At 41.1% G+C, this 15,000-nt stretch overlaps 1 protein-coding gene across 5 annotated transcripts in view; it reads left to right on the top strand.

Annotated features, from left to right (window-relative positions):
* citb (citron rho-interacting serine/threonine kinase b) overlaps positions 1–15,000 on the top strand; it is a 68,512-nt gene that overhangs the window by 44,043 nt on the left and 9,469 nt on the right. For 2 of the 5 annotated variants that reach the window (XM_015019036.1, XM_015019039.1), the window contains exons 16-29: positions 521–718; positions 4,858–5,051; positions 5,488–5,623; positions 5,709–5,813; positions 7,127–7,267; positions 7,565–7,684; positions 7,822–8,053; positions 9,067–9,225; positions 9,401–9,424; positions 12,505–12,675; positions 13,459–13,639; positions 14,077–14,165; positions 14,256–14,360; positions 14,533–14,702. In XM_015019036.1, coding sequence (XP_014874522.1) covers positions 521–718; positions 4,858–5,051; positions 5,488–5,623; positions 5,709–5,813; positions 7,127–7,267; positions 7,565–7,684; positions 7,822–8,053; positions 9,067–9,225; positions 9,401–9,424; positions 12,505–12,675; positions 13,459–13,639; positions 14,077–14,165; positions 14,256–14,360; positions 14,533–14,702 — 2,025 coding nt within the window. The remainder of the gene's footprint in view (positions 1–520; positions 719–4,857; positions 5,052–5,487; positions 5,624–5,708; positions 5,814–7,126; positions 7,268–7,564; positions 7,685–7,821; positions 8,054–9,066; positions 9,226–9,400; positions 9,425–12,504; positions 12,676–13,458; positions 13,640–14,076; positions 14,166–14,255; positions 14,361–14,532; positions 14,703–15,000) is intronic. The other 3 variants (XM_015019037.1, XM_015019040.1, XM_015019038.1) reach the window with 3 other exon arrangements.

Genomic DNA, 15,000 nt, shown 5'->3' with positions numbered 1-15,000 from the left:
GTTGAATGAAAGTTAAAAAAAGAAGAGCTCAAAAAGCAAATATGTATCTATGCCTTGCTGTAGATTAATTTGATTAAAAAGTCAAACCATGAACATTTCTAAATATGTGATGTGCCTTTAAAAAAATACGTAAATGTTTGGCTCTTTTGGAAACAAAGACGAAATATAAAGGATGGCTCACACCTGAAGCTCTTTCTTTAAAATACTAGTTTCTCACTATCTTCCACAAAGACGACCCTCAGCACATGGACAGATGTGTTCACATGTATTGCAGGGGCCACTAGAGCCATTTTAACCAGGGCAGATCACCTTTCACATCTAATCTCATTTAACATCATGTTTCTGCAAACCTGCTCAAAAATCAGTGGGAAAAAAATGCACTTGACATATTAGCTGTTCATAGGAACCAGCAGAACAAGTAGAGGACAGGAAACTCCTTTTTTTATTGTTAATCTTTTAAATATACTGCTTATGTTGTATTTTCTTTAAGCAAAATACAAGTTCTTCCATTCTTCTGTAGGTGATCACTGATCTTGAGGAGCAGCTAACCACTCTGACTCAGGAGAACGCTGAGCTGAACCGGCAGAACTTTTACCTGTCCAAGCAGCTGGACGAGGCCTCTGATGAGCGGGAGGACCGGCTGCAGCTCAGCCAGGATGTGGACAGGCTGCGGCACGAGGTGGCTGACCGTGAAATGCACCTCAACAACCAGAAGCAGGTACGCCTCTCACCAGCAACCTTTTTTATTTAGACAAACTTGTCAATCAGTCCAGTGCTTTAAGGACATATTTGTAACTTAAGGACAGGTTGGATAATTCAGCTTTAAAGTGCCTTTCAAATAGCAAGCTTTATGGGGAAGGTTGTCCATAATTGTGAAGCAGAATGAAACTGATTGGTTTCCAAGAGATGCATTCATCCCCAAAGTCGATATTTCCCAGAAGCACCTTTTGCTATAATTAGAGCTGCAATTCTTTTGGATTCTTATGCCTAGACCTGTCACAATAACACATTTTACTGGACAATAAATTGTCCTTTAAAATGTCCCTAAGTCTCATAATATTGTTGTTGCATAATGCACAACTTTATTACATTATAATTTTTTTAATTGTAGTGATGCTATTACATAAACAAAGTGTAACAAAACATGTTAAAGAATTTTTTTTACTTTTTGCGATTTTGATGACATTTTATCACACTTTGAAACCAGATTTTTATTGCGTTCTTACATAATGCGTTGCAAACAGCAAGGCCATGAAGTGATGAGACTGGAGCACAAGATACCGAATTCACTAAGACTGATGCCTTTAAACACTCACACATGAAATGTCTGACTGAGCTTCTAGTTGTTTTACAGACATATATTCCCACCTGAGCTAACCCTGCTTTAAACTTATCCACAACTTGTTTACTAACTAGATCTTACTTGGGATTTTTATCAGAGGTTAACAGATGGAGCTTCTCAGAATAATGAACTGCTTTGTCTTGACCTATCATAAAAATCCAGTGAAATAGGTTGAAGTTGGTTGTTGCGACATGAATAAGTTTGGATGAGTTCAGGACAAATGAATGTTTTTATGGTAAATCAGGGAATGGTTGGTTTACAAGCTGAAGTCGAAGCTGAACCTGTTGCTGGGAGACAATTGGAGATCATACAAGCCGACTAGAACAGGAAACTGTTCAAGTAAATGAAAGCTGCGTGGTCCGAAGTAGCCTAAGGATGTGAGAGAAAGAAAAACAAACCATGTAAGATGTTGACATGGATCACAACCAGACAAGGAAGCAACGGTTTTCCCTTCATTTTCTGTAACACCTTGGATGTGTGAGTCTTTTAGCAAGTAAACACACAAACAGCAAATGTTTCTGCCCAGTTTTAGGATTTACTGCTTGGCCAACATTTTACAACAATACTTGGATATAACCTAGGTTTGGACTCATTTTTGTAAAAATAATTGTCACAAAAAAATGATCTGTGTTTTGTGAAAACAGTGAACTGCTTTCGACAGGGTGCTTCAGTTTGTCTTCTGGTCCATGTCTCCTCTGGACTTCACTCTCACACCTACAAGCTATGGATGTTTTCACACTGATAGTCCGGTAGACTAGGTTTGATTGGGGACCAAAATTACAACATTAGTTATATTTTCAGTTGGTGCGGTTCGCTTTCACACTGCAGTGTGTCAATCAATCCAAACTAATTGAAAATCCTGTTCCCCTCCTCGCCTGTGGTGGCGCTGGACCAAGAATTGTTGTAGGAAACCTTCAAGAAGACATGTAATGTGAACAAAAATGGAGTGGCATCATATTTTAGCAGTTGTAAGATTTATTTTTTGCAACAACCATGAGCCATGTCTTCTGCTAGTGTTTGGCTTGTGCGCTTGTTTAGGTTGTATTTACCCAGAATGCCCTACGTTATAGCCCACTTCCTGCTTTTGGAGCAGAGTCTCTGGTTTGCTTGGAATCCAGACATTCAACATGCACCAGAGTTCACTTAAACTGAACCTAGACCGAGGTTTATGTGTGGACCAGAGTTTGTTTTTCTGGTCTGCATCACAGTTCGATTGCACATTCACACATACCCAAACAAACCGGACTCTAGACGAACCGACTGGAGGTCAGATTAAATGGGCCTGGTGTGAATTCACCCTAAGTCTTCACTTTACCTGAGATACCCACCGTCCTGTTATCCATGGGCAACCTCAACATCTTGCGTCTAACAGGGTTAAGTGTAAATCAGGCCTGTGAAAGTCTTATGTTATTTTGGTGTTGGTTATGTTTTATTCTGGCTGCAGTGAAAGAGAGAGAGATGAGGCAGCGTGATGTGAGCGCTGGCCCTGTGGGAGGATGTGTGTGTGGGTGTCCAGCATCGCTCTCAGCCCTGCTGGTTGTGTAACCAGCGATGGAAGTCATAGACGAGGGACGGGGTGGTGTGTGGGAGGGATGTGTCATCCCCATCACTCCCAGGTCGTGTCAGCTGTGGAAGCGTTGGACTTCAGAGGGCCGTGGTGTTGCTGCTGCACCGGCAGAGGCTATATTTGTCTTCAAACTCTTTGTCTAAAGCAATGCACCGTAAGACGTGAAACACAGGTCTTTCTAGGCCCTGCTGCGTCCAAACATCCGTCAGAATACAGATGCAAACAAGCTGTGCAGCTGCACTGGTTTGTGTTATTTAAAATGAGGGCAGACAATTATATGTTTTACTTTATTAGTGGTTTTTTTCCCAGTTAACCCAGATATTTTCACATTTTGCAAGCTGTAATCTACCTGAAAAAGTAACTCTTTCCATCCTTTATAAACCATATATGACCTGATGCCAGTCATCCACGGATAAAACTTTTATACTTTGTCACTTTCCAAGTCTCTTGTTGAAGATGCATAATTCAGTGGTTCAGGACTGTGGTCAGTTTGGCTGCTTTGAACATTTCAAATAAACAAATGATTGAAACTAAAATGGATTCTTACTTTATTATTTAAACTTTTTTTTCATTGCTGACAGAAAAAAAAACTCAAAGTACTTACTTGCAATTCCAGCCTGTTGTTTATTGCAAATGTCTGTTTGAGAAAGCTTTTACCACTTTGTAATGCTGTCATCCCTTCTTACAATATTTAAGATGTTGTGGCTTTGGGGAAGCCAGGAGATGAAGGGTTTTTAGCTGTAATGGTCTCAAGTTCTTCCTGAAAATACAGTGTGTACTATGAATTTTATCTTTAAATGCTCTAAAGCTTCTACCAGGGACAAATGTGTAGAGGAAACGGTACCATCGTCCTCCCCAGCAATGCCTCTGTTAAGTTTCAGAAATGTCGGTTATCGTCATCCATGGATTTTGGTGGAAATAATGTTTTATTCTAAAGGGATACAAAGCAATTTGCTTTAAACATATAATTCATATTTTGGCAACTATTCTGACAAGTGTAGCTAAGTTTTGCCAAAGGGCATTGGCACAGCCTGATACATTTACAAAGCCTGCTTCCTGACTGACTTACTGAGAATAGTGTATGTTTCTTCCAAGGAACATCTGGGAAATTAATTTGTCTCTTCACTTTCCTCCCATTGGTTCTTAGGTCTACCTACCAGACGAGAGATGTTTGACTTTAACTTTGTGATGTTAGAAATAAGCACATCTCGTAAGCTTGAGATGTTATTTGAGGGATTGTTGTAAAATCAACAACATGACGCCAGCAAGTTTCTGTTGCCATGTTTGTACAGGTGGAGTGAATGCTGCAAGTCAGTGACTCGATGCAGTCCATCTCCTAAGATAGAAACTTTTTAAACTAATTTGAATAATTAACAGATATTAATGCAGCATTTGATGTCCAAGATCAGTAGGAATGTATTCATGATTGAAATGAAGTGATTTTTCTTCCCAAAGTGCCTTAAGGTGATATTTGCTGTGAAATGGCGCTTCATAAATAAACCAAATAGAATTATACTTATTTAATGTTAATATTACTTTTCATGCATGTGGAAAGTATTCACATCACTTCACTTTTTCCACATTTTGTTATGTCACATCCTTATTCCAAATTGTAAATGAATCCATTTCCTTTCCTTCTTGTTCTGACAGTGGAAAAAGATTGTTGAGCATTTTGTACATTTATTAAAAATAGAAAACCAACATTCTCATAAGTACTCACTTACATTACATCATTACTCTTGATTGCATCTGTCTATTGTTTTTAGTAAAGTACTGATATTATGAACTATTTTATGAACTTCCTGTCAGATTAAGATGAAATATATAAAGTCTCCACTGAAACGACTGAGACTCATTTTGGAACATGTTTTTTTGCTTAATGGTTTCTTCATTGCTTGAGTCTTCATTTCCATACAGCATAACGTAACATACCATCTGATGCGGACAGAACCTGGAGACTCTGAAGACCACGTGCACCATGCTGGAGGAGCAGGTTGTGGAGCTGGAGAGCCTGAACGATGAGCTGCTGGAGAAGGAGCGGCAGTGGGAGGCCTGGAGGGCCACACTGGAGGACGAGAAGAGCCAGGCTGAGAGGAGGACCAGGGAGGTCCAGAGGCTGCTGGACACTGAGAAACAGAACAGGTAGACTACACCGTTGTGTAAGGGTGAGTGATCTGTGCTGTGAGAATACATTTTTTTAGTAACAAGACACGCTATATTTTAAAACAAGTGCTTGAATTACTAGAAATACCCAACATCTTTTTATCTTAATGTCTCAGTTGATATTGTTGTTAGCTCCAGTTCCACCTACACACAATGAAATCAACAAGCTTTGGGCGTATTCTCTTGGGTCTGTTTGAATTTATTTCTGGAAAAAATCTGATTTATTTTCTCTGATTTTATAGACAGCGAATAACAGTGCAATGAACACTTGGTGCAGTAAAAGAGTATTAAAGCATGCTCTACTGATCTGTTCTTCGTCACTCAGAGTAACAGATAAAAATAATGAATGCCCCCCAACATTAGGTCCTCGAAAGCTGAGGAAATCTTGTAGGTAAGTTTGTCTTCTGTGCTTCAGGCTGCGTACGGAGCAGCGCTGCTCTGAGTCTCGTCAGGCTGTGGAGCAAGCCGTGAAAGAGCACAAAGCTGAGATCTTGGCCCTGCAGCAAGCCCTTAAAGACCAGAAACTCAAAGCCGAGAGCCTTGCAGACACTGTACGCTTTTCTACACTGTACAACAAACATTTTTACCTTGCTGTTTGCAAATTTCAAACCTAAGGCTTTTTCTTGTGTTCCTAAGTTAAATGATTTGGAAAAGAAGCACTCTATGCTGGAGATGAACGCCCGGAGTTTGCAACAGAAGCTGGAGAGTGAGAGGGACGTGAAGCAGAGACTGCTGGAGGAGGTGCAGTGCTGTCTCTGAACCCTACTGTGTTTCCACCTCACATGCAGATATTTTTAATGCTTTGTGATGTCTCTGTTGTTTTCTTCATATGTTAGCTTTACATTTAATACAGAAACCTTGCTAAAAGCAAATGCTTAGCAAAAACTCAGTATCCAGGCCTAAAGGTGTTTTCCCACCTCTATACTTGGTTTGTTTGGGGAGCAAAGTTGCAACATTTGTTACATTTTTAGCTGATGAGGTTTGCTTCCACACTGCACTATGTCCAACTAAGCAAACCCTTTGAAAGACCTGTTCATCCTCTCGCCTCTGGGGGCGCTGCACCAACAACCACAAAAGGAAACATCCAAAGAAGACACTGAGCGCAACTTCCATCTTCACAAAATCTGAACAGAAATGGATTTTGATGGTTATAGGATTTCTCTTTTGTCTTTGGCAAAAGATCAGCGAGACTGCTAGCGAGACATTTCTCTTGCTGGCTGTAGACTTTACACGATTTATTTGGTTGTATTTACCCAGAATGCCCTCCACTAGTCTGCTTCCTGCTTTTGGAATGGTCTCCAGTCTGCTTGGCGTTAACATATGCATTCAAACTGCGCTAGAGTTCACTACAATCGACCAAATTTCACTTTTTTGGTCTGGATCAGAGTTTGATTATCCATTCCCACCTTTCCAAACAAATCAGACAAACATAGTTTAATTGAAGCAGACTAAACAAGGATGTTGTGAATGGACTCTAAGGGCTCAAGGTGGACCAAAAAACCTTGGGCCTACAAACCTTGGTCTTGGTTTCTTGTTTTGGTTGAAGTAACCTCTGATGTGGTTTGAATGCATATGTGAATAGCAAACTGTCTAGAGACTGCTCCCAAAACAGGAAGTGTACTACAGCTCAGGGCATTCTGGGTAAATGCATCCATAACAAAGATTCATGTGTAGCACTAGCAGGAGAAATGTCCTACAGTCTTTTGCCAAAATAAAAGAGAAATCCCTCAACTGCTAAGATTTGCCGCCACTCCATTTTTGTTTATATTTTGTGAATAAAGTTACATTAGTGTCTTCTTTGGAAGTTTTGAGTTGCTTTCTTCTGTGGTACTTGATGCAGCGCCCCCACTGGTGAAAGGTGTAGCAGGTTTTTCAAAGGGTTGCAGTGTGTAAGCAAACCGCACCAACTGAAAATGTAACAAATGTTGCAACTGTGGTCTCCAAACGAACCCTGGTCTACTACTATCAGGTGCAAAAACACCCTAACATTATAGATAATAATGTTCACATCATTATTCAGATAATGATGTGAACATCTGTTTTACCCTATGCAGCAAGAGAAACTACAGCAGCAGCTGGAAGCCCAGAAGACCCACATATTCCGCCTGACCCAGGGGCTGCAGGATGCTTTGGACCAGACTGATTTACTCAAAACAGAGAGGACTGACTTGGAATACCAGCTGGAGAACATCCAGGTGCTTCTACTTGGCATGTGCATGCACCACAGCTGGCAAGTTGGGGGGCTGGAGGGATCAATACACATATATTAGAGATATGAGAGCTCCCGATCAGCACTGACATATGCATACGCTAAAGTTAGTGTAAACCTTTTTGTCGTTATCTGTTCTGGTCCACAGTATTGCATAACTCCCCCCTCCAAACATGGCACACAGTCCCCCTTTCTTTCCACCCATCTCCATGTCTCTCTGTCACCCTCTGTGTGAAGTGAATTACTAGAGGAGAAATTCATGGCAGTAGTGATGTTCACTTAGCTCCACCTGCAGGCGGTATACTCTCATGAGAAGGTGAAAATGGAGGGAACCATCACCCAGCAAACCAAACTCATCGACTTCCTCCAATCCCAGGCCCACGGAGGCTCCAAGAAGAAAAAAGTAAGCTCCATTGGCACGACAAATCCTGCTGTTTTTATGAAGTACAAGCAAAGATGTCTGAAGCATGCCGGCTAATGACCTTGGAGCCGTTCTCCACTGTGTTTCTCTCTGTTTTCGTTTGCACTGTGTCATTTCAGGGTCTTTTTGGGCGAAGGCGAGAAGACCTGTTGGCCGCCATGGCTGCTCAGGCCCAGGCACAGGGCCAGAGTCAGGGTCAAGGTCAGGTCTCCCCCGTGCCCCCCATCCAGCCGGTGCCTCTGCAGTACAGCGACATGAAGGTGGCTCTGGATAAAGAGCGCACTCGCTGCTCTGAGCTGGAAGATGCTCTGCAGAAAATGAGAGCAGAGCTGAGATCTCTGAGAGAAGAAGGTGGGACTGACCTGCACCAGCTTACACTGAATCCTACGTTTAGTAATCTAAAACAGAAGACTTAAAAGCCTTAATATTATTGCAGTAGCATGATCTTACACTGAATAGTTTAGAAAAATCAAACTTTTAACTTGAGCACAAATTAAAAAAACTGCTATATCAAAGAATAAATATTTTTAACTTCACATTTGGTACCTCTTACAATCCATTTGAAATAAATGCACTTGAAGCATTTTGTTTAGATTTATGTTTTTTTCTAGAAACTTCTAATTAGTAATTCATGATTTGCTGTTTCCTCAAGGCATACTTTTGAGGTGACACATAGATCAATTTCTCTTGGCCGGTGGCCACTATTGTGGATGAGAACCTACATCTGCCCTGCCACAACACAGAGAAACTTAAACCATGGTTGAAATGCAGAGGACTCAACGTGAGCAGAAATAAAGCAGGGTTGGTTAAAAGGTAGTTGTTGTATTTTTTCTTGGCTATGGACTCTGCTATCTAGCACTAAGTTACCTGATTGCTATATTCTTACTTGGCCTCATCTAAAATTCATGTTTCTGATAGAAAGGCTGTGTAGCCAGAAAGAATCCATTCAAGCACAGGGAGAATATGTTGGGCCACTTCTAATGTTGCTAAAAGCAGTTGTTTCTCAGCATGTGGCTTCCCTCCCACTGAATGGATGTGATGCTGATTAAAGGTGGTTTCTAAAATTGACAGTATGAGATTTTGCTGCTGCAATAAAAGTTGCCTTTATTCTAAGTTATTTTACATGTCTTTAATAGAGGTGCCATAAGTGTGCCAGGCTGTGTATGTGCAGGTTGACAAAAATGAATTAATAAATTGAGGGAAAAAACTAATGAATCCACATCAGGAAGAACCTTAAGCATGTGGTAAATGTTTGTTTTTGGTTGACCAAAAGGAATAGATTTGTCCCTCTTCTGAAAATCATCTTTGCAATAGAGGTGAGGATTACATAACAATGCAAGTTCATCTAATGACTCTGCGCTCAGCTCTCCAGTATAAGGATCACGGCAGCACTGCGAACCCTGCCGCAGCACGGCAGCAGATCATCATGTCTGCCATGGTGAAGTCTCCTGAGCACCAGCAGGGCCCGACGGGCCTGGCACCCTCCAACTCAGGACGCAGGAAGGATACGCCAACACCCGAGGGTGAGTCAGAGACAGCCTCCGCCACAGCTCTAGTCTCACAGGACGCTTAAATACAGCCTGACAATGAAACACATGTTGACACAGCACAAATGCAGCATGACTACAAGCTGATATCAATAACATTTGAAAGATTCATTTACAAAACCTCTACTATCCTCTTTTACACACCTTTCAGAGAGAAGGAGGGTCACTTTTGAAAGTAAGTTGTACAAAGTCATGGTCTCCGCAGTTTGATCTCTTTTCTCCTTTTTTGGCCAGATTTTAAAAGCTCTGCACTATTTGAACTGTCGGGTCGCATCATGTTTGTCAGAGGTGGCTGAAAGGCTTCAGTGCAAAGCTTTAGAAATCTGTAGCACTTTGATCCCAGTTGCTGCTTTTCAGTCTCATTCCCAGAACCTTTCTCTGTTATTTAGCCGACTCCAGTCCCACCTAAACTTCACACCATACACTGAGATGCACCATGTGATAAACTCTGCAATGCACAAATTATTGGAAACTACATTCTGAGCTAAAGGTTTTATCCAGTCATGTTTATAAGACAAATGAACACAAAACATTTAGATGTGCAGGACAAACTGGGTGTCAACCAAATACCCTAATGCACATGATCTGCCTCTGATAAAGAAAGGTGACTCCACTGCATGATGCAGCTACTACCATGTTTCAACGTGACAATAAGTCCAAAGTTTACTTCTATAGCAAATTTCAGCATCAAGTCAAAGTGTTTTACTCCATAAAATTAAGATCCACTAACCAATTAAGAAACAAACAATAAACATTAAATTTAGTCAAAATCAGCAAGCAAATATACATCAATGTTCCAGTTACTATGAATCAAAGGCATCTCAAAGTATTTCAGCTGTTTTGCAGTTTTCTGGCAGTTTGTTACACATTTGTGGTGCATAGAAGCTGAATGCTGCTTCTTGGTTTATTCTGGGAAAGCAAAGCAGGTCAGAACCAGAAGACCTGAGAGGTCTGGAAGGTTGAAACAACACCAGCAGATCTTTAATGTATTGTGGTGCTAAACCATTCAGCGATTTATAAACTAACACAGTATTTAAGAGTCTGTTCTCTGAGTTACAGGGAGCCAGTAGAGGGTCTTTAAAACTGGTGTGATGTTCTCCATCCTCCTGGTTTTAGTGAGAACACCAGCAGCAGCGTTCTGGATCAGCTGCAGCAGGAGGACTGATTTTTGTTTTTTAGGCAGACCTGTGAAGACGCTGTTGCAGTAATCAGATAAACGCATGGATAAGTTTCTCTAGATCTTGCTGGGACATTAGCCATTCAATCCTAGAAATGTTTTTTCAGGTGGTAGAAGGCTGATTTTGTAACTGCCTTTGTGTCTCTGAAGGTTCAGGTGTGAGTCCATCACTATACGCAGATTTCAGGCCTGATCACTATTTTCCATAAGAAAAAAAGCCACAAGGAAACTGAAACAAAGGGAGAGGCTTTGAGCCACTACAGATTGCCAGACCTAAATTCTCGTGGATAATTTTTTGTAGCCACTTTGGTCGATTAGATTTAGCTTTTTAAAGATACTGTTCATTTGCCTTTTGAGACTAAAAGGTCACAAAGAGTGGCCTTGCTCAAGCCCAAGCGTTTAAGAGCAGTCCCCTGCTGATGGGACGGTGGAGCAATGTGACTACAGCAAACCTTCAAGTAAAGAAGCTAAAGTTAATCAAAAGCTTTGGTGGTTGTTAAAAGAGACGGGCGTCGGGTTTTATTGATGTCTAAATCATTGGTTGATGTAACGGTAGAATTAATGGTGCGGGATTTGACAGTGAAGCGTGAATTTTGACTCTGTCCTTTTCTCTTTGTGCTCAGCTGTCTGTGTTGGTGTTTATTTACATGGGGGAGGGACTGATGAGAAGGCTAACCTCTCATCTCTCCCACGCAGGAGCTGTCAGCCGAGAAATGTACCTGGCTGTTAGATTTTCCCTGAATTCATTATGACGACGCTTAACATCACCAAAATGCGGGCGAGGACAGATTTCACTGACTGTGATATCTAATGAAATTGCTTTCTGTATATCATCCGCTGGTTTATGAGCAGCTTCACATGACACAGCTGCATTGCATTAAGGCAAATCAACCCACAGGTTTTCACTGTGGAGTCCAAAAGTTCAACATTTGGTTAATAAAATGTCACAATTTATGTTGCAGTGTGGAGAGAAAACAATTTAAGCCTAATTAAAATCTGTGCAATTTGTTGGTAGTTCTTTTTATTCTGTTAAACTATTGTTTGATGAGGATCCTGATACTTTGGAGTCAAATTTTCTGTTCTTCAAACAATATTTGAACAAATTTAGCTCTGTGTTCCTGAAAGGAGACACAGGAAGTTCTACCGTTCATCTGAAAACCTTCAATCCAGACACAAATGTAAAAACCTGATAAATGAGATTAAAGATAGTCTCTTTGCAACGATGAACACAGTTCTAGTTAAGATTTTGGTAGATTTCTAGTGAAGGGCAGAAAATATATTTTTTTTAAGCATGACTCCCAAATGATAGCCACCTATCGAGTGGTTGTTATGGAGACTCTTTGCTGTAGTTCTTGATTAGTGAACTTAAGTTGTTTTTATTTCACTATGTGGAAGATAAATATGAGTTTTTGTCTAGCCTAGTGTCTAAAATATGTACATAATTATTTATTCTCCAAGCTAACAGAAAGCGATGGATTAGACGTTCCTAGAAACTGACTAATTTAGAGGAGTTAAACTGAGACTGAAAGTTTTGGTTATTTTTTTTTAAAGGAGATTATTTGGGTTGCCAGTAACTATTAGACCAGTGAGTTTAATTAAAGACAATTATTTCTTAACATGTATTTTTCCCCATGAGTGGGATTATTTTTTTGTAGATAATCTGTCCAAATAAAAACCATTTCCCATTTCAATTCAGTCTAATTCATTTGACCTGTTTTATTTGATCATTGTAAAGTGAATGGATCAATATGATAATCAGCTCTAAAACTGCATTTTATTGCACATGGAAGAGATTTATTTTTTTTCCCGTATACACAATGAAGAGACTTTCACATTGACTGGATAATCCCTTTAAAAATCAGCAAAGTGAGCACAATCTAAAGCAAACGATTAAACGAGTTGACCTTTCAAGCGTTTTTGCCTTCAGAGTTTACTTGCATACGCATTCTGCTCAACATCTTCCAGTTCCTTTTGCAGCATGACGCTCTAAGCTGTTGAGGTTTTGGATGTACCTGGGCGGGGCGGGGCGGGGCGGGGCAGAGCGGCGCGCCCTCACTGTGTTCCCTGTCTGTATTCAGAGTACAACCGTCGTCTGAAGGACAGTCAGCGAGACCGAGAGAGGGAGAGAGAGCGGGTCCTCCACCACAACACCCCTCACCGGTTCACAGTGGGGCTCAACATGAGGGCCGCCAAGTGCACCGTGTGCCTGGATACTGTTCACTTTGGCCGCCAAGCGGCGACTTGCCTCGGTGAGTCAGAGAACACACAAACCTCATGTAAACTAGATCTATTTATAAACAACTGTATAATCAATCTGATGAATCGATTATTAAAATAATTGTCAACGAATTTAGTAATCGACTAATTGTTAACTGGAGGTCGCAGACTCTAAAAGAAAAAGAGGCTAAAAAAGCAACACAGAGCAGTAATTAAGCAAAACCTGTGCAAAAAGTATTTACACTTTACATTTAAGATGAAAAACCTTCACTGTCTGTAAATTTGTTCTACGCAGAACTCAAGTGGCACAATTTAGCTTCGCCTGATTCAGATTGTATGAAAAAATGCTTCTACTAAGCACCTTTTTCTAGCCAGTTATTAATCAAGAAAATTATCACCAAATCAGCCCTACACTGTGCTGACGGTAAGTCAAGCAGAACTGCACATCAGCTGAGCTGATTTTACAAGCTACTTCTCAGAGCAACGCTGGTAAAAACGATATGAAAGGGTTAACAGAAGAGCGATGCTGTGATGACTTCCTGAAGGTGGAGCTTCAGAAAGAGCAGGAGTTTCTTAAAGAGACAGAGGCCCAATTTCAAGGCTTTAAATTACAAAGTCAAATTTCTTAAATTTTATCTAATATAGCATTTAGCGACAACTGAAGTAAGTAATGTAATGATGTCCCTTTAATAACTTTGCTTAAATTTGGTACAATTAACACTTCAAAGTGCTTTTAAATATATTACTTTGATATATTCTACTCTCAGGTGGTGCACACATGGCCTTGCATTGAGTGTGTGTGTCTCTCTCTGCAGAATGCCACGCTCTGTGCCATCCGAAGTGCTCAGCCTGCCTTCCAGCCACCTGTGGCATGTCCAGCGACTGCTCTCTGCACCTCTCTGAGGGCCTGTGTCGAGACAAAGGCAGCTCTCCAGGCCAGCAGATCAAAGAAGCCGGCGGCCACATGCACCTGGAGGGCTGGATGAAGCAGCCCAGGTCAGCTGTGGCCAGGCTAACACAGGGAGAGTCAAAGTCTTTAGCAAAAATAGTATTTTTCCATTGTTCTCTGCCAGTAAAATGCTTCTGGGAGCTAATCAGACGGTACATGAATCCAACTCCCCCTTTTCAAAATTTCCTGGTTGTCAGAGCACAACACAGGCACCATTTATTATATTCTGTCACCCAGTGTTGTATAAAAACTGCTTAGATACAAGTACATCTAAAGAAAAATTGTGTAAAAGTGCAAGATTTCCTGCCACTCATCTCTAATAGTGAGCTTTTAGTTCTTAAGTTGTTTTTATCACCATCTTCCTCGATATGTACAGTAGTTGAGGGTTTACCACATGTAATAAAAATAACACTTCCTGTAAGTATAGTAACACTTATGTCCTGTACTTTTTTGACATTTAATATTCCTTTTCCGTGTGTGGCAGGAACGGGAAGCGGGGTCAGGGCTGGGAGAGAAAGTATGTGGTGCTGGACGGCACTAAAGTTTCCATCTACGAGATTGAGCCAAGAGAAGGTTAAACAATGAGTGAACGATTGTTGGATACTTGGAAATACAAGCGCTACCATCTACCCACCGCTTGTTCCTGGTCCCTTTGCCTTTCAGACTCTGTGAAGCCTCTGGAGGAGTTTGACTTGTGTCTGTCAGAGGGAGAGGTGATGATTCATGGAGCAGTCGGAGCCTCTGAGCTGCCAAACACCGCCAAGTCTGGTAGACTCACTTTGTCTTCATCTCCAATCATTCCCACTACCTATTGCCTACTTATTAGTTTTTGTTTATATTTAAGTTTTTATGTTATTGTCACATTTTCTCATTCTTTTTTAAAAAAGGGATGAAGTGAATTCTGAACTTTTTCGCCTTTCTATAACTTCTTTTGTGTCAGATGTTGCGTACGTCCTGAAGCTGGAGTCCCGCTGCCATACGCCCTGCTGGCCTGGTCAGGCTGTCTACTTCATGGCCCCCAGTTTCCCCGACAAGCAGCGCTGGGTGGCCGTGATAGAGTCGGTGGTGGCTGGGAGCCGAGCCGCGCGGGAGAAGGCGGAGGCTGATGCAGTGAGTATTGCTGCAGCTCGCTGCTTAGATGCTGGATGTCTCACATTCACACAAGAGGGAAGATTCATTAACACACTGAATGTCTTCAGTCATTTTAAAGGGGCAGCATTATGTGTTTTCAACCACATAGTGGCATTTTATAGTACAATCAAGTAACTGTTGACTTAATTTGTTAAAAATATTCTATGTATACAGTTCTGGAAAAAATGAAGAGCCCACTGCAGTGAATGCCGCTGAAAACCTCCTGGTTGTTCCACCAAATATTGATTTCTAAAATCTTCTTGAGTTCAAACATTAG

Source organism: Poecilia latipinna, unplaced genomic scaffold (assembly GCF_001443285.1).
Source record: "Poecilia latipinna isolate Pla-1442-1.1 unplaced genomic scaffold, P_latipinna-1.0 Scaffold2360, whole genome shotgun sequence".
Taxonomy (NCBI): Eukaryota; Metazoa; Chordata; class Actinopteri; order Cyprinodontiformes; family Poeciliidae; genus Poecilia; species Poecilia latipinna.
This window is presented reverse-complemented; position numbering and strand designations above follow the sequence as displayed.